The sequence below is a fragment of the Numenius arquata genome, chromosome Z, assembly GCF_964106895.1.
Source record: "Numenius arquata chromosome Z, bNumArq3.hap1.1, whole genome shotgun sequence".
In the NCBI taxonomy this organism is placed as follows: Eukaryota; Metazoa; Chordata; class Aves; order Charadriiformes; family Scolopacidae; genus Numenius; species Numenius arquata.
In genome coordinates, this window is record NC_133616.1 from 51,115,751 (window position 1) to 51,137,750 (window position 22,000).

The 22,000-nt window shown below is 39.4% G+C and overlaps 1 protein-coding gene across 3 annotated transcripts; it reads right to left on the reverse strand.

Annotated features, from left to right (window-relative positions):
• Nucleotides 1-1,655: 1,655 nt before the first annotated feature.
• Nucleotides 1,656-21,661, reverse strand: GNE (glucosamine (UDP-N-acetyl)-2-epimerase/N-acetylmannosamine kinase). 3 transcript variants are annotated; one of them, XM_074166055.1, is made up of 11 exons: nucleotides 21,459-21,661; nucleotides 18,191-18,642; nucleotides 16,932-17,084; nucleotides 16,251-16,463; nucleotides 15,489-15,576; nucleotides 14,196-14,406; nucleotides 10,103-10,232; nucleotides 6,802-7,023; nucleotides 5,610-5,792; nucleotides 4,837-4,953; nucleotides 1,656-4,117 (listed from the first exon to the last, which is right to left on the reverse strand). In XM_074166055.1, exons 1-11 carry the CDS (start codon nucleotides 21,620-21,622, stop codon nucleotides 3,882-3,884), a joined length of 2,169 nt encoding a protein of 722 aa, XP_074022156.1. In that variant the 5' UTR covers nucleotides 21,623-21,661; the 3' UTR covers nucleotides 1,656-3,881. The 3 variants fall into 3 exon arrangements, with proteins under 3 accessions (XP_074022156.1, XP_074022158.1, XP_074022159.1); XM_074166057.1 differs by lacking the exon at nucleotides 16,932-17,084 and having other exon boundaries at nucleotides 3,882-4,117; nucleotides 21,459-21,622; XM_074166058.1 differs by lacking the exon at nucleotides 6,802-7,023 and having other exon boundaries at nucleotides 3,882-4,117; nucleotides 21,459-21,622.
• Nucleotides 21,662-22,000: the final 339 nt, after the last annotated feature.

Consider the following 22,000-nt stretch of genomic DNA (forward strand, 5'->3'; position numbering starts at 1 on the left):
AGACGAGAGCGAGGGCCTTCGGGGCCGGGGGAGGCGGCTCCCCCGGCTCTCCCCGCGCCCAGGCCGGGGGCGGCTGCGCAGCCGACCCCGCGCCTGCCCTGCCGGCCCGGCCGCGCGAGGCGGCGAGGGCTCCGGGCGTTCCGGGATGGCGCGCGGGCGCCTGGCGGCACGTGTCCCCGTGTCTTCTCCCCACCCCGATCCTCCCCGCCGAGGGGAGCCGGGGCGGGGGGGGGCGTCAGGGCTCCGCCGCCGTTCGCCGCCCTCCGGTGGGCGAGGCGACCGCCGGGCGGCCTTCCCGCGCCGAGCGGGCGGCCCGAGCCGCGGCTCTCCTCCCGGGCGCAGCGCCGGGCTGCTGAGGGAAACCCCGGGCCCCGGGAAGGAGGACGAGGCTGTGGCGGCGGACGTCGGGCGCGCCCCCGCGGGCGGACGCTCCCCCGAAGGCGGCAGTGGGAGTGGGGAGGCACCCCCGCGGGGCCCAGAGGTCGTTTCCCTCGCCCCAGGGCCAGGTACCAGCGTCCGCGCTCTCCCGCGGCCCTCCCTCGCCGTAGCGATACCCAGGGGGTCGAAGGCCGCGGGGGGGGGCCGGGCGGAGGTTTAACGACTCGGGCGGCTCGGCGCGGCCCGGGGGCCGGGCGGCGCCGTCGTCGTCCTGCGAAAGGGGGCTGGAGTCTCTCCACGGAAGCCCCCGGGCGCAGGCACGGCCGGCCGTCGCCCGCGCTCGTCCCGCGGGCGGCCGTGCCGGGGAGGGGTTCCGCTCTCCGCGGACCGGTCTCGGTCTCGAAATTCCAGACCTTCTTGCTGTACTGATTACCTAGATCATATGCAAAGCATCAGCAATGATCTGTAAAAAGATCAGCTGGCCTCCCCATGGTGCTAAGTCCTGGCTGAGGCAGAGCAGTCATGGACAAAGCAGTCTTTTTCCCACAAAATGCAAGGATGAGGAGCAACGAGTGTAGGGACTGGTAGAGGTCTTACATTGGTTACACGAATTATACCCTACAGCACTAAGAACTGCAGTTTTAAGTCACTTTCCAACCTTTTGCCACTCTGCCATTTAAGTATTACTGGTGCTTGCTCATGCAATGCTGATTATAAACAAGCATGTGCATGAGGGGTCTCCTCCTGCCCAAGCTCTTGAGTGTCATATGCAGTTCTGCTGAGAGGGCTGGACAGTGGCATTCTTGCTAAGGCTTCAGCAGTTCGGATACTGCGTACACTAATCAGGGACACTGCAAAACCAAACCTCCTCCAAGAGGTAGTATTAGCAGATGCTGCTGTTGCAGGTAATGAGAATGCTCTGCTGCTTTAGGCTGTGAAATGCTGATGATAGCTGGGGAAGGAGAGTTCAGCTGTTGTCTTGTGAATTTGCTCCCCTTCTTCCTTCCCAGTAATGGATATAAAGGCTGGTTTGTTCTCAGTGGAGTCCATGACTTTCATGGTATGGACTACTCTAAAAGACACAGGGTCCGCATCAAGTAATCTGAGAGCACAGAACTGCAGCTGTTCTGTGAACATCTGCTGTTTGCTGTCCCTGGGACTGGATACAATTGGGAGCTAGTGGCCATAAAACCTCTAGTCCGCAATAATGTGCCTGAAGTGTGAGGGAGGTTTCTGAACAGGCAAGGAAGGAGAAACAAACAAATAAAATCACTAATACGCTTTTAAATACCATTTTTTTATTCTTTCTGATTTTATAAACCCACAGGCCTCTCAGGGAAAACTACAATGGTTTCTGCACCACTTGCACATATGCAGCAGGTTCTTGTCCAGTTGACAGAAAACATATTTTCAAAAGCACCTGAAGAACTGTTTTCTTAATAGCACTAGACATTAAAGGTATTTAACATAAAATTTTTCAAATGTATTATCTTTCATATTTTCACTATGCCTGCACCCTCCCTTCCGCTGCTAACCACCCATATCTGAATGTGATATATCAAAAATAGAGAGCTTCAGGAGGTCTGGAAAGCAAAAGCTTGGTCCCGCTTTTAGTCAGGCATTCCTTGTGATACGGATTCCTTGTGATAGAAAGATCAAATGACAGGGCTCCTCTCTGTTAGAGCCTCAATACTGTTACTCCTGACCTAAGCTACTATTACTGTAAAGCAAAGCTGATTTCTCCTTGGCCTGCTCATAGAGCTACTGCTCTAGTATTGAAATTAGTGGGAGTCGCCAAGTAAACCAAGACAGAGGAAAAGAAACTAAGAAACCGCAGTGACATAACCATATGCAAAGTTGTAATAGGCTTTAAGAGACAGTATTTGCCAATTCTGAGAAAAACTACAGTATAGAGGCTGCACAATTATTCCTGGAGATGGCAAGAACGAGGTCAGGTGGTGTTTCTACAATCTGCTAGGAAGATATGAGTTCTCAATACACATTTCTTGTGGAAGAGATGATGAAGCAAAGGCAACTTGTGTAGATTATATCCCAGAATTAGCTAGTGGAGTGGTTCACTATACTAACAGCTATTCAGTCCGAGATTATTTTACAGCAGAGGGCGGTGGTTGCAGACAGGTGTTTTGTTGGAAAAGACATTTGAGTGTGAAAATAGTCTCTTTTTATTCCCCTGTACTAGTACATTACTGGGCTTCTGAGAATATCATCTGTGGCTGAGTCAGATGTCAAAATAGGCAGGACAGAGGATGGATACCTCCACAGGTATCTTTTTTTCTGGGATAGCTGATCACTTAGATGGGTCTGATTTTCAGTTTCTCTTTGTGATAAAAAGTTATTACTACAGTATCTTGAAAGTGTGTTAAAAAGCAGCTGGATATAGACAGAGCTGTATATCAAGGAGGACTAGTTAAAAAAATATAAACCATGGTTTACCTCGGCAAGCCTTTGGTTTTTGACATGCTTTGCTCCCAGGCTTCTGAATGTGTTGAAGGTGAGGATGAAGATCAGATTAGACTTTCCATCCTGCAAGCTGATGGTGAATGCAGGACAAGAACAGTGTACCTGCAGCCGCCAGAACTGCTGAGGAGATGCACTATGTCACTCAACAGTAGAAGAGTTCTCTTGAAAGGTAGACTCTTATCAGATGCACCACATAGCTGAAATTCAGCTAACTGGCTACCCGAGAATAAACAGTCCCCTCTCCATTAATTTGGTAGACAAAATAGTAAACTAAGTCCCTTAACCCCCAAACAATAAAATTCAGATAATTTACTGTTGGCCATAGCCAGAAGACAACGATGGTCACCACTACACTTGTAAGTTTCTTTGGACTGTTCTGCAAGCTGTCAACTCACTAGACTATGATCTTTTTTCTACATATGCAAAGCTTCTAATATGGGACTCTGCCCTCTAAAGATGATGTATTAAATAACTGCCTCCTCCAAGTTCTTCATGAACTGCAATTTCTAAATGCAGCCTTTTTGACTGTAGAGGCAATTTCCCTATTTTCCACCCACTGAAATTACTACCTGCTATTGGTGATTACATCATATTTACTTTGTGGGTCGAAGCCTGGAAACTGAAAAGCTGGTCACATTCTAGACTTCTCATTTCACATAGATGAGAAATGAGCTGTGGATCCCCAAGTGTTTGCTATAATTTGACACGCCATACACACATTCCCCACCATACATCAAGATAGGATCATAAATAATTCAGCTACACTTAAAGCAACATAGGGGCTTACCAACAGAGGTTATTAAAAACAACAGAATTACACATCAGTTCCTATGAAGTCAGATGAAATTTGGGAAAAATACAAAAAGATAATGCCTCAATTAGGAAATGCTGAAGTAGTCACTAACTATTCAGAACACTACTTCGACTCAGTAGCTGCTCTCATCAAAGAAAAATTTTAGGCAAAGTATTCCCTCCACCCATTAGGAATTTGAATAGTCCATTTCTATAATTCTTCCAGGTACCTAGTATATTCTACGTGTAGTATAATCCAGTACCAGGCTAGCAGCTCCAAGAAGAGCAGGATCTGCCAAATTTGAGACCACCACATCCACAGTTTTAACAGAGGACAGAGCCTGTCGATTTATCACATCTTTGACAGCATTAACGTAGTGGCTAGCTAGAACTCCAGAAAGGATCACAAGAGAGGGGTTCATGGTGTGCAGAATGTTCACAACTCCAAGGCCTAGTGCTCTCCCAGCTGAAAAGAAAGTAAAAAGAAATTAAGCAGAATACTCAAATCAGTCCAGGCTTCAGTATTTGAAATAGGTCTGTTAGCAGCAAATGACACTGTCAGGAAAGTGTTCTAATCCACATGGCAGACAGTTTTGAGTTTTATGTTATCAGACAATACGTTTGCCATTAATTTTTCTTTCAGAAGTAAAAGAAAAGCAATTTTATTACACAACAATGCATTATCCAATGATATGGATGTGAAAGACAAAGCAATATATTACCACACTTGTAAGCTAAGAGAAAATAGGAAAGGATTACTCTACCATCTTAGTGCTATCAGCTATGTATGAGGAAGAGGACTGTGTTTAAAGCTAGTAAAAGAGTAAAATACCATATGTAAAGTAATACGTAAATTGCCTTTTCTTGCTCAGACTAGCCATTCACTTGCCTACGATGAAGTGTCCCCAAATTTTCCGATATGAGGATGTTGAGACCTCACTTTTTTCTAAACTGACCTTTGCAGAGGCTTTTCATCTTTTATTAGAACAGACACTTTTAATATACACTTCTGCTCATATTTCCTCCAACATTTATATTTAACATTTCATTACCCTTAGTAATTTTTATATAGAGAGGTCCTCAGTGTGTAGAGTTGTGTGTTTGTAGTGTTACACTTCATAATCATTTCTGTACCCCCCAAAATATAATCATGGGAGGGCTCCACCCTTTGGACTATGTTCTCACCTGTCCTGAGAATGCTGTCTGCTTTTGTGTTCCCAAGTTTAGCTGCTTGAATGAGATGTGCAGCGCTAACAACCTCCTCCTTCTTCATTGACATTCCTTCTACTAAAAGCAGATCCTCTGTTTGAAGAGGAGAGAAAGCCAAAAGAACAAAACATAGTGATGTGGTAAGTCAAGAAATAGAGGGTGACAGACAGTTAAGATCTTCACATCTCTTTTACTTGCATACTGAAACCTGAACACTAAGCAATCTCTCCAACCCTGAGGTTAGGCAGAGTGATCCCATCCATATTATGCAGGGAACTACCTGTAGAAGCAAGGTGTCAAACTCAAATAGTATGGTAATTCACTAGTCTCAGCCCCAAAAGTTAATAAAATAAAATATAAATCTTCTCAAACTTATCAGAGAAGCTATTGCTGAAAGACAATCCCTGTTAAACCAAACATCACAGAATGCCTGTCAGATTACCTTACAGCACACTTGAAAAGGAGAAACTAAACTCTACTACGTGCTTCTGGTAATTTTGAGACCAGTGGTTCCAAATGTGGCTTGCCTGGTTCTTGCCATCACTGAAAAAGAATTGTATTGTACTATGCAGGTTGTGGCAGCTCCTGGGTTGGCCATACACAGGAATCTTACCCAGTTGCCTATACACCTATTCTCTTCTCCTCCTAGAAAAAGATGGCAGGTCTATTTTTCTTAATATGACCTTTGCAAATGTCTTCCTATACTGCAATTTAATAATCATGTTTTCAAAAATAAAGTACGTAGATACCATCATGCAGTTTCTTAGCTTCTCTCTGTAATGCTATTCCAGAGGCATACGCTTCTATACATCCTTGGCTACCGCACAGGCACTCTGGTCCATCTAAAGATACAACAATATGCCCAAGCTCAGCAGCACAGAAAGAACTGCCATGGATCAATTCGTGTTGATGAACGATTCCACCTCCAATTCCTGCAAAGATATGAAAACTTCAACAGTTAACAAAAACAATTTAAAAAAAAAGCATAAAAAAAAAGGATTACATACAGTTTTTAAAGGTCTCAATTCTGCAGGACATTGACATTTGCTTATTCTAACACAGACAAGATAAAATACGTGCATCAGTGGTCTTCTACACTGCGAACCAAAAATTACTGGCTATTGAAGAACTTATTCAACACATCTCTGTAAGCAATCTCATAGCTCCCTCCTATTCATATATGTATCAAAATGGCATATAATGCTTTTCCTTTCTTAAAAAGCCCATGGATGGTATTGAACTAATATGACAGGTCTTTTAAGCTTATGAGTCATACTTTTTATAAGCAAAACTAACCTTTCAAGCAGCCTTAAAATTTTTGCATTTCAGAGGATATGTTTTAATGTTATATTTAGAGAGCTAAACCTTTGTACCAAAGAGCCAAGGATACTTAAATCTGCAATCCTCTGCTGCGTCTTCCCAGACCGTGGGTGGGGATTCATCAACTAGTTATTATTGCCACCATTTTAAAGGACTATATGCTTAACAAATAAGAAAAGTTACCCCACATTTGTGTTTGAGATATAATAAGCATCATCTCTCATGTTCAGTTCCTTATCTTCTAGATACATATCCTGATCTGACTTGTATTTCTGCAGCTGGAAGAGAATTAAGCTATAAAGCTGAAAAAAGCAAAATTATTCCAGCTAAAGTTGCTCAGATTTTCCTTATTTTTGAAGAAACGGTTTGCCTGCATAGCTTGTAGCAGCAGAACTTCTTTTATCAAGAAGCTTATACTATGCAAAAGGTTTCATTTGCCTGAATAAAGTACATTAAAGAAACAAATAGATACAGTGGCAAAATGATGTTTGGTTTAAGAACCTAATATGTTAGGATTTTCCAGGAACAGTGGTGGTTCTTATGCTTTTAAGATTAGCTGAGCCTCTGTGTGATGGTCCCGGTGTTTTGACTTTGAGTTTCATTGAACTATAACATACCCACCTGTACCAGTAATAAGTGTTACAAAATTTTCTATTCCTTTTCCATGACCAAATTTCCTCTCTGCTAGAGCAGCACAGTTTCCATCGTTGTCCACCCAGACTGGTAGGTGCAAGGCATCGGATATTGGAGTTCTGAGATCCACAGAGCTCCACTCTTGAATGAGTTTTGTAGAGTGAAGCACAATTCCTTCTCGGGGGTTTACCCGTCCACCTGTGGAAATACCTAAACCCCAGAAATATAGGAGAGAAAAATCAAAACTAAGTCTGTGTAATACTTTAAGTAAAGGATCTATTTTTCTCTTTGCAATGACAAGTACTTTTATTTCTAATGCTAGGCATTGGAAGTAGAGTGTGAAAGTAAAAATTTCTAAGTATTACTGGCAGTGCAATTTCTGACATGTAAAGATAATTCACAGAACTCCATTGCTGTAGTGACAAAGCACTCAGTATCTTCAGACTAACTAGATGGGTCACGGTTAGTGTTAGTCAGGGAGTTAATGTTCCTACATTAGGCAAGATTGTAGCAAATCACTTAATACTTGTGTTGCTTTTTAGTCACCTATAAAAAAAGACATACAACAGCAACCTGTACAAAATAAATTGTTCAAACCCTGGAACAGCAGGTATGTCTTGAAATTTGCTGTAACTCTTAAGATTTAGAATGACTAAAAACAATCACTGCGCTTTGAGTAGTGATTTCTACTTAAAAATACACTGTTTTCCAGAAAAAAACCAAGACTGTTCAGATGTTTGTCTACTGAACAGAATAATAGCTAACTATAGGCACTATTAGCCAAACCATGTTTTCCCTAGCTGGAGAGGCTTCCAATGTTGATGGACTGTCAAGACCTTTGAAAGGTAGGCCACTCTGTTACAGAGGTATTTAGCTCTAGACAACAAAGTTTGACCATTTTATCTATTATTCTTGTAGAGATTATATAATTCTGTCACTTATCTAAAGATAGAAAAAAAAAAAAAAAAAGAGTCCCAGGTTTAAGATTATAATAGAAAGCATTCACAAAAGCTACAAGACAAGCATCTGAATTGAACATTAAAGCTGTAAGACCCCCAAAAATCTCACTTTGTAAAGAACAAATAATCTGAGAACCTGTCAGCAAGTGCCTAATAGAAACAACATTCCCCATGTCAATCTGTGAGGATCTCCCTAGGATTTTAAAAACCAAGTGTTTATTACAACAAAACCTTATTTAATACTTAGTTGCTAACTCAGCAATAGCTTAGTAAAACATATCTACTTTTTCTAAATAAAATAATTCTGTAATTGATGTAAAAGACTGTGGGAATTAGCAGAAGTTATCTCTTTATCCTCTTTTCCTACTGTCAGCTCCAGAAAGATAACATACATAATGCCTAATAGCAGCAAATATATAGGTGTCACAAGTACCTCTATGCAACATTTGTGTATAGATCTGGGTCTCCTGTGGTTTAAAATTTGTGTTCTGTAAAAGTAAAAAAAAAATTCAGTAACAGCTTCTCCTGTTTTTTGAGCCTGATAGCCTTTACTTTTCCCTCATTTTCATGAAGCTGTTTTTAATATAAATGCTTTGAGTGAAAAAAACCCAACAGAAATAACAAAATTGAAACTAACTTCAGAGCTGTTGCAATCTAGACTTATTGTCTTGATGATCAAATAAGATGTTGAAAATGATGATTTTTTTTTTCCAGATTCCCACTTTTTAATCACTCTGAAAACCTGTTTAAACTGACAGCAGTTTATAGGACTAAGAGAAGGAAAACACTTTTTTTTCATTGCTTTCTGTTAGTAGCTCTTTCTCCTTATTAATTTCCAGTGGTTATTACTTTTACTCTTACCTATGATAGCTGGAAGGTGGCCAGTGTTACTGATAAAAAGTCCAGGATTAAGTCCAGCCCTTCTGCTCAGTCTTGCAAAAGTTTCTCCAAAGAAATGGAGATGGAACTCTCCATCTTATGATTGTTAGCCTTAAGGAGATGACTAGAATCTAATACATTAATTATTCCCATAGGAATTATACGCCATTTTCTAAAGAGAACTTTCAATTTCAGCTTGTATTCTGATTCAAACTATGAGTCTGAATCAGGGAAAGAGCAGTTAGTAAAAACAGCCAGGTAAGAAATTTCTTACTCCATAGCACAACTTTTCCCCTCATTACTCAGTAATGCAACAGTAAGCCATCAGTCACAGAAGGAAGGGGGCTGAAGAATAAACAGGAATGTAATTCTTGTAAAACTACAAACAAACGGAAAGTTTTTTTTTCCCCTATATATAACCCTCTGTAAACCAGTTTATGGCTTCATTATCCTAATAAATGTAGCTGACTGTAAACTGTTCTTAGATTCTTGCAGTAGTGACTACTGCAGAGTTTACCATCTTTTCTACAGGAACGATGAGGCTTTCAAGATTTAGCATTTGGACACAATAAAGTAATATGGGTGGTTAAGTCGTGTATTACCCAACAGATAGTCTGAAATATCTGATTTCAAAGTGTGACATATTTCTTCTTATGACTTTGTATACTTAACATGGTTTTGAAAGATACTTTTTAAAGACGTTCTTTGTACTGTGTGATTCAAGTAAGTTTTGATCTGGAGCAAACTACTTTTATTTTGGAGCATTTTTCAGCTAAAATGAGGATTTCATGTCCTCCTTAAAAATCCAGGACACATTAATTGACACCTTCATAAATAACTAATATTTTAGAGCAAAGCTCCCAATCGTCTTTAAACTGAAGAAACCCTCTCTGGTATAAACACAGAGTTTAACAGGGAACTCTATCGCAGTATAAGTAAACCGGAAGTCAACAAAAAGGCTGCTTTTGTCTCTGTTAGCTGCAAATTTAATCTAACATTTTAGCATTTTTGGTCTGCCCTAGTGTAACTAAGAATCCTGCTGCACAGTTGATTCGGGCCATAAAAAGGCTTACAGACAGTAGAGGAAACTTGACACAGCTGCAGTTGTTTCAAGAGCTGTTTCAATATACACTAAGCATCTGACTCACAATTCTGAGACTGCAGGGAGCTTCAAAATCCACAGAATCTATATACCACACATTTTAGATGTAGTTTATAAACAATTTAGCAGATTGCTTTCATGGCTGTTACAGATTGGGGCAACTTCAGTCTTTATAGTCAGCTTCCCATTTTCACAGATGTTTGAAAAACTTTTTGTGTTAAGAATGTAATTTAAGAACTTAAAATACACAAGATCCATCTTAAAAAGGTGTTTTACATTAATCAGTAGTGATTTCATTTCATGTTGAAAAACTTATATTAAAAGATGAAGTTACTGTTTGTTTACTTACCCACTCCCAAAATTCTGCAGTTCACATTTACTGCCTCCGATGCAGCCTCTACACACATCTTTAGAATTAATTCTAGTCTGTCTTCGTAAGTTTTAGGGTTGAGCTGTGTATATTTCTTAACTATTTCACCCTAGAAATTGAAAATAACAAAATATGCCCCACAGAAATGTTATTCATGGTGAAATTTCTCTTCAATTTAAACTACAGGTCAACTTGAAAATGGAGAGTCATAACTTGTCTCTAAAAAAACCAAACAGATGCATGCTTTAGATCTTGGTCCTACAGGCAGTTCTGTGCAAGATTCCTGACAACTCTGGGGACAAGTTAGTAAGACTAGGTATTACACTCTGCTTCTGTAATCAACCTCCCCTGTCCAAGATAGAATACATATTTTATGGAACACACGGATTGCGCAAGGAAATATCACAGGAGCTACTGGAACTGTTGTTGAGAGTTAACCGCGATATAGCAGTGCACTTAAACTCAATACTGAAGTGTTGAAAAGGAGTAGCAATTGCTAAAAAGGACAGAAAAGTCATTGTGCTTTAAGAAAAAAATGTTTCCAATTTGCCTACATGAAAGTTTTGCATGGTGTCACAGACACTGCTATTTTACCAGCAGGAAGAGAGTCAGCCAGAGAGAAATGTTAGAAATTTCAATGCAGAATTTACTATCCTTTCAGAAATAACTTTTCTTCTAAGCAATTATACTTTTGAGTCACTTGAAATACTTCTGGAGTACTATCTACTGTGACATATGTTATACAAGGGAGGGAGGGAGGGATTATTTTCAATCCTAGGAGTCGTGCACTGGTAACGAAAGCACTTATTATGCATGCCTGAATCTGTGAGTACTAAGGAACTAATCTTAATATAATGTTAATCAGAGAATTGTCAGAGTTGGAAGGGACCTCTAGAGATCACCTAGTCCAACTTCCCTGCTAAAGCAGGATTGTCTAGAGCACATAATAATATTGCAGGATTAGGCCAGGAAACTGATACGCTGCTTAGCAGTGTTATTCTCCCTCTTATATCCACCATACTCTACAATATATCTAAATTAACAGCATTGTATTAATACAACTAATCAAAAAGGAGTAACAAAGACAGTCTATATGCAACATGTCTGAGCCATTGTTGTCAAAATAACAAGGAAAATTCCAAAACCTTAATGGTTTGAGTATTAGATCCCACCATCTCAGAATCACATCAGCAATAGGGTTTGGGGATTTTTATGTTTAGTTTCCTCTTCAGTTTTGGTTTGGAGGGGGAAAGGAATGAGAGGAAGTTATTTTAGAAGACAAGGCTGCAGAAAACATCAGAAGACAAAACATCTTTTAAAAGGAGCTTTGAAAACTCAGTTGTTTTGGCTTGGGGCAGAGTGGCTGGAGAGCTGCCTGGCAGAAAAGGACCTGGGGGTGTTGTTCGACTGTGGGCTGAACATGAGCCAGCAGTGTGCCCAGGTGCCCAAGAAGGCCAAAACCAGCCTGGCCTGTATCAGGAACAGCATGGTGAGCAGGACTCGGAGGTGATCATCCCCCTGTACTCAGCACTGGTGAGGCCCCATCTCGAGTACTGTGCCCAGTTTTGGGCCCCTTACCACAAAAAAGACATGGAGGTGCTGGAGCAGGTCCAGAGAAGGGCAATGAAGCTGGTGAGGGGTCTGGAGAATAAGTCTTATGAGGAGAGGCTGAGGGAGCTGGTGTTATTCAGCCTGGAGAAAAGGAGGCTGAGGGGAGACCTTATTGCTCTCTACAGCTATCTGAAAGGAGGTTGTAGAGAGGTGGGCATCGGTCTCTTCTCCCAAGTCACAGGCAATAGGACTAGAGGAAATGGCCTCAAGTTGCGCCAGAGGAGGTTCAAATTGGATATTGGGAAAAATTTTTACACCGAAAGGGTTATTAAGCATTGGAATGGGCTGCCCAGGGAAGTGGTTGAGGCATCATCCATGGAGGTATTCAAAAGGCAAGTTGATATAGTGCTCAGTGACACGGTTTAGTGATTTATTATTATTATTTTTTTTTCATCAGAGTTAGGTTGATGGTTGGACTAGATGATCTTGAAGGTACCTTCCAACCTAGACAATTCTATGATTCTATTACTTTCTTAATGAAAATAAAACTACACCTTCAACTCTCCCATTTCCTGTTAAATGCTTACATCTGTTGCGTAAATTGTATTATGAAAGTCTGATCCTTTTCCCTCCGATTTGCTAACATGTCAACTTTATAAAAGCCACGTCAAGCTACACTCTGCAAAATGGACAGGGTTTTTTATAATTCATTTTTTCCCAGTTATGTTGGCAGAAAATGTAGTGTCAATTTTACTTCTAAAAAAATATACTGATCTGGATAATCAGCTGATAGTCATGGGTATATTTACTTGGTTCACTATAAGATGCCTTTGCAAGTGATGTGGCACTAGACTGATACTGACACAATTTTAGTAGCCCCACTTGCTGTTTTTTTAAGACTTCAGTTTGTTATTTTTGCTAAGCATGAACTTTCATCATTCTAAGTTAGCTACCAAACTTTTCTAATATATTACCTATGACTAGTGGAGCTATGTAAGTGGGCATACTTATAGTAATAAGCACTTCTACTAATAAGCTATGACACATGCAACAGAATGGAAAGCTTCTTACTGTGCCAGAGAAGCGGATTGAGGAACTTCTAAGCATGGAGGCCATTAAATCACACAGTATCCCTAAACCTGAACATCCCTCCATACAGCCTTTACAAAGCTGTAACTTCAAGCCTATTTCAAATGGGTTACTTTACAAGAAGAGAGGTACCTCAGATTCAACACTCACTCCATCTGTAAAGTCTCTATCAATTCTAGTGTATGTATCAATTCTACATATTCTGATGATGGTACTAAACCATCAAGCACCTCTTTTCATATATCAAAGGACACAGCCAATACAATTAAAAAAACAAAAACCCTGATAGGAATTTTAGATCATCATAAAACTCAAATCTACCACTCTTTTCCAATGTAAGATCAACAAACTATAATTCAGCTGGTGTTAGAAGATCTTTCTAAACCAGTTCCTACTATTTCTGCAATGAAGACACCATACCCTTCCAGACTATCTCCAACATCTGGAGAGATACAATATCAGTGCTATTCTCTTGCATTGATGGCTAAGCTGGGCAACAAAAACTTTGAAATAATTTTCCCTTCCACTGTTTTAAGACTTCACTACTTGTTTATGCACAAGTGAATCTGATTTTTCTCTTCATGTAAGAGGCTTCTAGATGTCTGAAGGCTTTTTTTTTTTTCTTTCCAGTCAGTTGCCTCTTTTCTAGACTAAACAATTCTAGTTTCTTCAACTTTTTCCTGTTTTCCATGTCTGTAATGATTATTGTTGCTTTTCCTCCTTATTCTCTCTCCAGTTGGTCTACATCCCTCTGGTGTGAGGCATTACAGAGAACATTCTTCCAGCTGAGGCTCAGTACTGTGTCACTGATTATGCTTCTATGCAGCAAGATACTGAAAATTTCTGATTACTGGCTGTTCTTCTCTTGGTAGAAGAGATGCAAAATACTGTAACCTGAACCCACCCACCATGAACCCACCACTCTCCCTCTGTAAATTGCTTTGCTAGATGCTCAAATTGCTTTGTTGTTGCTCAAAATGGTTCTGTGTCCATTACATGGCTGCATAAGGCAGTGGGGAAGTAAAAAGACCACTCCTGGAGCTTTTCTCTTTTTTTGCTTGACATATAAGAAGTTGCAGGGTGAACTGAGTCACCTTTTATAGGGAACCAACACATCTGAAAGTTGTCCTATTCTTCGAGGTTTCTACGACTTCCCACAGAGAGGGCACAGCCAGGACCATGTATCAGCAAATAGGCTTTGCTAGTTTAACAGCTGTCTTAGAAGAGCAAACCAGCAGGCAATTTGTATCAAGACTGTATGTGAAGAGCAACAAATGAAGGAAAATCCGCTTTACCCCTCAACAGCAAAAGCCAGTAGGACTGCTTTGTTTTGGAGCTCTTTGCATCATAAGCCCTTATCTCCACTGTAGGAACAGAACCACAAAGCCCAATGGAGTTCTCAGCATATCTTAAAGCACAACAGAATATTTACCTTCATACTGACAATTGCTACTCGGAGATTTGTTCCGCCTAGATCCACAGCCAGAGCACTCTGTGTCTCTAGAATATGGTCAATATCTTGAGAGATATTATCTTTGACAGGAGGAAAACAGAATTTCTTTTGCAATGGCTCTTTGAGGTCAATAGATTTAAGGAACTTCAAAATCCTTGGAACAGCATTGCCATCTCCATATATTTTTGAGCTATAATATGAAAAAAAAAAAAACAATTTAATTGGAAATAACATTGCAATCTATAAAGTTCTTCATATGACAGAAGGCTGTAACACTATGTTTTTATAAAATTATGATATGGCTACACTAACAATGCTGAAGCTCACACTACTCAAGTCTGTCATGGGATATGGTAGATAAGTGTCAGTAGTTTGAAGATCACACAATAGCTGGTGCAATTTTGGCATTAGCTCCATTTTGGAATACTAAGCATGGGATGTAGAAAACTGGAAAGCTAATGATGAAAAAAAATAATAAGAGTTTAATGAAAGGACCAACATGATAAAGCTCTATATTATAGAAAGTTTATGTATGTGCTACAAGTCCAGACAAAATGTACTTACCGCATAGATGACAACTATGTAATAAACTGTACTTTCATGTCAGTTTTCAACATATAAGTCTGATTTTAAAATATCATCATACACGGTGGCAGACATTTGGTATTACAGAATTAATTTTTTTTACTCTGTTGAGGTTCTTAAGAAATATACTTTTGATTCTTGTCCTTAATTAGACAACTGTTACCTCTTGAAGTTTGTAAGAACTTGTACATTAAAGAACTGAGGGTCAATACTGTACAGCTGAAGAGTAACTAAAACCGACTTGCTATAATCCTGCAGCTCCCTTAGAAGCTTGCACTCGGGACTCTCTTCATAATATGCCTGAGGTCAATCCAGCTATAAAGTAGTGTGTCCCTCAGGCATGAGTCATAAGTAGGCAGAGAGGATGTTCTCCCCCATGCTGCTCCTATGGAACAAGTTCTCTTAAGTCATGGTGGACTAAGCTAATGTATAAATTTTGTCCTCTTGACTTTCCATTGCATGTTAAATTACTAGTTATATCAAAACACTACAAGTAACATTTTGCTTTACAAATGCTAATCTGCATACCAGATACTGCATTATGATTCTGAATGAGGTATGTGAAATGAAAAATAATTTATAACCTCAGATTAGTGCATTAAAAGCACTCCAATCAAGTATCATGAACCACCTCAGGACTAATCTACTGCTGTAACATCCCCTCCAATGAAGCAAGAATATACTTACCATGGATACTGTTTACCAAACTGCAACTGTAGAGCATGCAGAATCTTATCCTGTGTATCTGCATCACGAACATGAAGGACATTTTCACCTAGATTACAAAAGTTAACATAATAGGACAGGTCAGCTCCTCGAATTACATTAGAGGATAAGAACTTCTTTAGAAGTGGAGAAATAATTATTTTTGTTTCCTCTGAGCAGGAAAGACTTCAGCCAGATCAATATCACTCTTCATCAATTATGTGCCTCCCCTTGCTCCCAGTAAAGTAGCGGTGATTCCTATGATATGCTGTTGCGCATTACAAAACACTACACAGTAGAATGCTAGCCTTCAGCAGAATTCTGTTATTAAATTAAAAATGCACAAATGAAAACAGCAGGTAAATAGCTGTTTGTGTCATATCTGCATATCTGTGAAATATTACAATACAGTTACTTCCTGAACAGGTGAAGAGTTCATATTTTTTAAAGTGAAATTTTCATACATGTAAAACGTCAAACTAGCTATAAAGGAAAACAATTAGTTGGCTATTCTGTGAAATGGAATCCACTGCAAATGGAGATATATTTTAACTTGTCTATAGATAAAAGCCTCATTATCTTACATGATACAGGAATAGCCAGCAGAGCTTTAAAATGGGTCAAAAATTATGTTACACTGATACTTCAAGACGGGCTCTGCCAAACATTCATTTGACTTTATCCCGTGGAAGAAAAGAAAACCCAGAACCATGGGGAAATGAAAGTAGTTAAACAAACTTGTACCTGTTTCTCTTCCTGTCTGACGCGTCCCCAGGTTGATGACAGGTGTACCAAATGCTCCCACCTCTCTGACACCACAACTGCTGTTACCAATCATACAACCAGCATGAGCAACTAGCTGAATGAACTGGTCAAATGGGACATGCTTTACTGCCCGAAAATTGGGATGATGTTCAATGCCCTTCTTCCTCATCACCCGAACCATCTCTTTGCTTCCTACAGAAAAACAAGAAGTAGACCAAACGATTCAAGTTCTGTTGTTAAACTGAAAGTCAAAACATCCAAAGGAGCAAATAGCTGTTCACTGAGTTGCCAGCTCAGAGTTGTTTTTGTTCTGTATTTATCCTCACAGTGTAAGTTGCAGAGCTGGGCACATAAGCCCAAGTTTTATCCCAAAATCCACTGCAAAAATCTTTTTGTAGTTTTTAGTTAATTGAAGAGGCACTAACATTGCTTCTATGTGTCACAAGGTTTCCCTTCATCTTCCTCCCCACACTGAAAAGCTGAAATGTCCTCCAGCAATGTGAACACATGGAGTTACAGCAGATGCACACCTGATGCTGAGACCATCCAGCTATTTCCATCTGGGTGGAGCTTCTGGGATAAAAGCACTCCATAAAAACCAATATATGCTTTAAAGACAATCTGTTGTATGTCCCTCTGTGATTAAGGTATTTTACTCACCTGCATCCACATTGGGGAACAGAACAAGTGTTCTCTTGTTGAAGGAGATCAGTGCATCTAGTGTCAGCTCAAACATCTTTATGGAATGTTTAATATCTGTGGTTACAGGATGTTGCAGAGCAACTATATAATCTCTGGTTTTGACATCTTCACCTGTCCAAATGGAGCCCAAGAAAAGTTTTTTCACTGGCATTGAATAGTAAGAGGCAGGGAGGACATACTTTTGAAACAACTGACATGAAAGCCTGAAGAGTCAAGGCACTGAATGGGATATCCAACATATAAATTTTAATGCTACAATAAAACTGAAGGGAGTGACAGAAGGATCTATTTTGTTACTTGCCTCTCTAAGCAAATCTCATAACTTTATAGAGACCGCTACCTAAACCCCAACAAACTGTTAACTTGCAGGCCTACATTTAAAGCTTTGCAAGACTATACCAGAGTTAAGAGCCTGTTCTCACAACAGTGCAAATCTGGAGTAACGTGAAACTCCTGAAGCTGCTCAGGTTTTCTGTCAGTTGTTCACCCTCAATCAAAGACTTCAGCCCCATTGCTTTAAAAAAGTCCGTAATACTTGTTTTAGAACATTTGATAAAGAAGTTTATCTGCAAAATATTCACCTACTCATCTAAGAAAATTCCAGGTTCCAACTACACAGGTCAATATAGGAGATTGCTTTGTCAAAGACAAAAAGCAAACACAAAACTCCATTGTTGCAGTGCATTCCTCAAAAGAATGTTCCTAATATAAATTCCTACTGATTTTTTTTTTAGATTAGCTTTGAACATCTTTGATTCTACTTAAATTTTCTTTGATTCTATTTAAATACATCCTTTACACCAAAATAACTATTCATGTAAGCCTGTTTTGTTTTTAAATTGTTCAGCTCGGAAAAATTACCCATTTAAGGAGTTACTTTTTTGATTTGGCAAAAGGACCAGATCTGTTTACTAGGACAGATTTGCAGCTTTCCAGCTATACATGGTAGAACACAGAACAAAAGAGAAAGAAAATGCAAAAAGAAAGCAACACTAGATAGTATTACCAAATATACTGCTTTTTTTGAGAAGTGGGTTGATGCTTGATAATCATCTCCAATTAAGCAGATGTAAGCTTATTAGCAAGAAGTCCATCTCTTTCTCTCCTGTACTTTTCTTAGAGTCACTAGTCAACAGATACCACAGACTGATAGCCCAGTTACTGAGTTTGTATAGTGTTGAAAATCATATGAAAAACACAAGAAGTGGACTCCTTACCTAGCCACACGCGTATAATACTCATGTAGTCCTTATTCTTTGCAGAGAGAAGCTTGTCATATGAGGGACATCCCGCTAAAAGGATGCGGTCATGGTCTTCACACATGGCTATCAAATGCTGCTCTGCACTCCTTGTGCAGCACACGTGGTAATGGGCCAGTTTGGTTATAGCATGTCTGATAGAGTCATCAATGGTCCCACTGACTTCCCCACCTTCAATGTGAAGAATGCGAATATTCATCAGGGCTGCAGATGTGGCCAGGGCCAAAGCATCAAATCTGTCCCCATGAACTATCATTATGTCAGGCTTCAGGCGGTTCAGGACATCTGGTAGCTTGACTAATGCAAGGCCCACTGACTCCACCATAGCTGCCTCATCCTCCCCTCTCACAATAGTGTGCAGTCTTGTATGAATGTCGAAGTCATCTTGTTCAATCATACGATAGGTATTACTGAAGGTAAGAAGAAAAGAGTTAGAGTAAATATAACTTGGTTTTACAACAGCATAGCTTGACAAAATAACTACCTATTAGAATAGTTGTACTGCGTTTGAAAAAAGGCCTGCTTATCACAAGTCCTCCATTGAGGAAACTAGTTTTTACGATTTTACAGAATGTTCTCATCCATATGAGGATCTTCCCTCATACTCCAAGCATCAAGTTTTTCTAGACACCTTTAATGAGGAGCTTTGCTGAATGTGTTCTGGAAATCCTCAGAAATCAAATGTTTTGTTCATGTGTTTGCGGAGCCTTTCAGAGAACAGATATCGCATGACTTCCTTTCAGGAAAGGTATGTTGACTCCTTACCAATATATTGACTTTGCTGGACAAATGTATAAATACAACAGGTATGATGCAAAGCTGAGGCCTATATGTTCAAGGAAAACATCCTGCAGATAGCATCCACTTTTCAGATTCTGTATTTGAAATGTATCGACACTTATAGACTTAAGAGATCACTTCACAAAGAGGCCTTAAGTTCAAAGGACACTAACAAAAAAAGATTGTCCGTGTATACTACCAGCTTCATTCCATAATGAGAAAGTTAAAACATTCCTTGAATATTGACAACTGTTGCTGTTTACAGTTATGTATTTGAAATATGAACGTTCACACCTCTGTATAAGATTACCCATCTTCCACATTCACTAAACCTGACCTAAGCAGTCTGCATGCTCTGGCTGGAATAAGAAAAAACTCAAGAAGTTTTCCAATTTTGCCTTCAACCTATCTGACACATTCACTTTTCAACTGATTTAAATCTGATTTAATTTTCATTAAATCCACTCTGCTACTCACATTCTGCAAAAGGAAATCTCACAAACTGCAAGCTTAGCAGGGATAGCCACAACTATAAAGTGCTCCACCTCAAGTAAAGAAGCCATCTCCATTAGCTGTAACTAAAGAAAACCCTACCTATCTATTCAGTTTGGCTCACTGCTGTAACACACAGGATGTTTTCCTACAAGTAACTTGGCAAGTAATTTGATTTTTTTAAAAAAGGCAAATCCTTTTTATGTGACCGAGTAAAGTGGCTCAGATTTTTATAGCATAAACTGCATTACGTTACCAACTTCATTTCAATTACCCTTGTTCTTCCCCTACTATGCACATTTATCTCAAAAAAATTCTTCTACATTCTTTCCCTTCTGAAAGCTCAAAATCTAGGGAACAAACAAGACTGCATTTTGGTGTTTTGTTTCATTTACTATCCTCCAAATATTTCAGTAAGAAACTGATCATTGATCACTATTGTTTTAATTCTGTTGCTGTTGATTACCCTACTCAAATAATCAGAACACATACATTTGGAGGACCCACTAAACCCTTAATCTAGGGTCCCACAGATTAAGGAGTGCAGGGCTAGGTACTGAAAAAGAAAACCCAAGCAGTAACAGGGTTTAAAAATGCTTACCACAAAGCAACTAATTGCAACAACATTTGTCAGATCAAAATCTGTACTGCTTTGTGCATTACAAATAATTTACATCAGAGAGACAGGTGTTGAAAACACCTTTGAATTGGAAAAGTAGTATTTCATATTACTTTGCACAAGCTCTGCAAACAGGAAAGGGTTCAGAACTGTAGAAAAATCAGGGCCATGTTTCTCCTCTTCACAAATTAATTTGGGATGACCTTATTTCTCCAGTCAGACAGGATGTAATAAAACATGCTAAGCTGGTTAGAAGTTTGGGTTTTTTAAATCAGGTTAGTTTTGTGATGTTGAATTCACCTTGCCATGTTATTAGATGGAAACAACGTCCAAAGCAAGGAACAGAGCGCTATACTGAGAACGGGCAGCAGTGGAACTTCCTGTCGTAGTAGCTGAGATAGCACTTTCTCACACCCTAACTTATAAAGTGCCAGAATTTCTCGTTGGAAAGTCCAAAAAGCGTCTTTACTTGAAGATATGCATAATGTTTCTAAGAGTTCAACCATGCTGATATGCTGCAAGCCTTACGCTAAAGTCTGATTTTGACTTGCCAAGTCAGCATTTTCCTATCTATTTCACTTTATTGCGCCCAATCTCATACAAGCAAACAATAACCACAAACCCAGCAAGAATATGACTGCCGTTCCTTTTGCCTTTTCCCCACAAAATAGAAGAATATTCACCTGGGGTATGGGAAGGCCTTCCCGAGGAAGGGATTTGGATGAAGACATTCCATCCTCCCAGGCAGGTGATCTGACTGCTTACTTATAGGGTGTTACAGACAGAACACTAATCTCTCCTGCCAAACCATGCCTAATATCTCTATCAGTTATTAATTTTGTCAGAAAGAAACAACCACCTTTTCCTTTCCCCACAATCCTTGAAGTAAGAACTAACATATATTCCATATCCCAGGGGAATACTAAGTACTTTCTCCAATAACCACATAAAGCGGAAGAGCTGCAACTTAAAATGACTGAAGACTATCTTTTCCCTGTGAAAATTAAAAACTTTAGCACATTTTCATTCGATAATCACCAGATTCTTGCAGAAATCTGAATGAATTGAGTTTCTCACTTCACGAAGTCTGTGATCATGTTGAAGATCTCAGTTACAGCATTTACACAAAGTATTCTAAAATTCCAAGATTCATTGGAAAAAAAACCAGAAATATACAGTCTCAGAAGGAGCTGCAAAATTAAATAAAATTTGAAAAATACATTTAAAATTTTGCTGTGTACATAAACGATGACAAGGATTTTGTTACCTAACATTCATGATGTTATCGCTAACACCTCAGAAACAGATTGGCAGAGATACAAAAATTTGCCTTACCCATAATCATCAATCAGGTGGGAACCAAGCACTACGACATCAAGCTCAAAGAACTGTGGTTCTGCCTTAATACCGAACATAATGGGAGCTAATTTTGAATAATCAGCACGGTTGCAAGTAGCAACACAAACACGCAGTTTGTGGTTGTTTCCATTCTTCTCCATGACTTCCTTTTGTCTCTGTTTTGAAAGATTCTTGAAATACACTTCCTGAAATAAAAAGGGGAAAAAAAAAAAAAAAGCAGCAGTATTAATAGTAATCTTTATAGCAAGTCAATGATACACTTCATTAACAGCATACACAAGGGCAGCCCAGAACTGTGGACACATACTAACTCATGCATTGATAACTGACAACTGATACCTTACAGTACCTATCATTAAAAGATTTTAGAAAAGGTCATATTTTTTTTTTTTTTAGTTAAACCCCACTTAATTTTAGTATCTCTATAAATAATATATAAAATTTCTATATAAACAATATATAAGTATTACACAGTTCAACTGTAATTAAACAGTAAAATGACTTTTTCCTGTTCAGAT

Bases quoted from the DNA above. Each gene is read 5' to 3' on its own strand.
- GNE (XM_074166055.1), bottom strand. From the start codon at position 21,622: ATGGAGAAGAATGGAAACAACCACAAACTGCGTGTTTGTGTTGCTACT. The intron at 14,407-15,488 runs GTAAGTATATTC...TTCATATTATAG, and splicing joins TTTGGTAAACAGTATCCATG to CTCAAAAATATATGGAGATG. The intron at 4,118-4,836 runs GTGAGAACATAG...CTTTCTTTTCAG, and splicing joins AGACAGCATTCTCAGGACAG to CTGGGAGAGCACTAGGCCTT.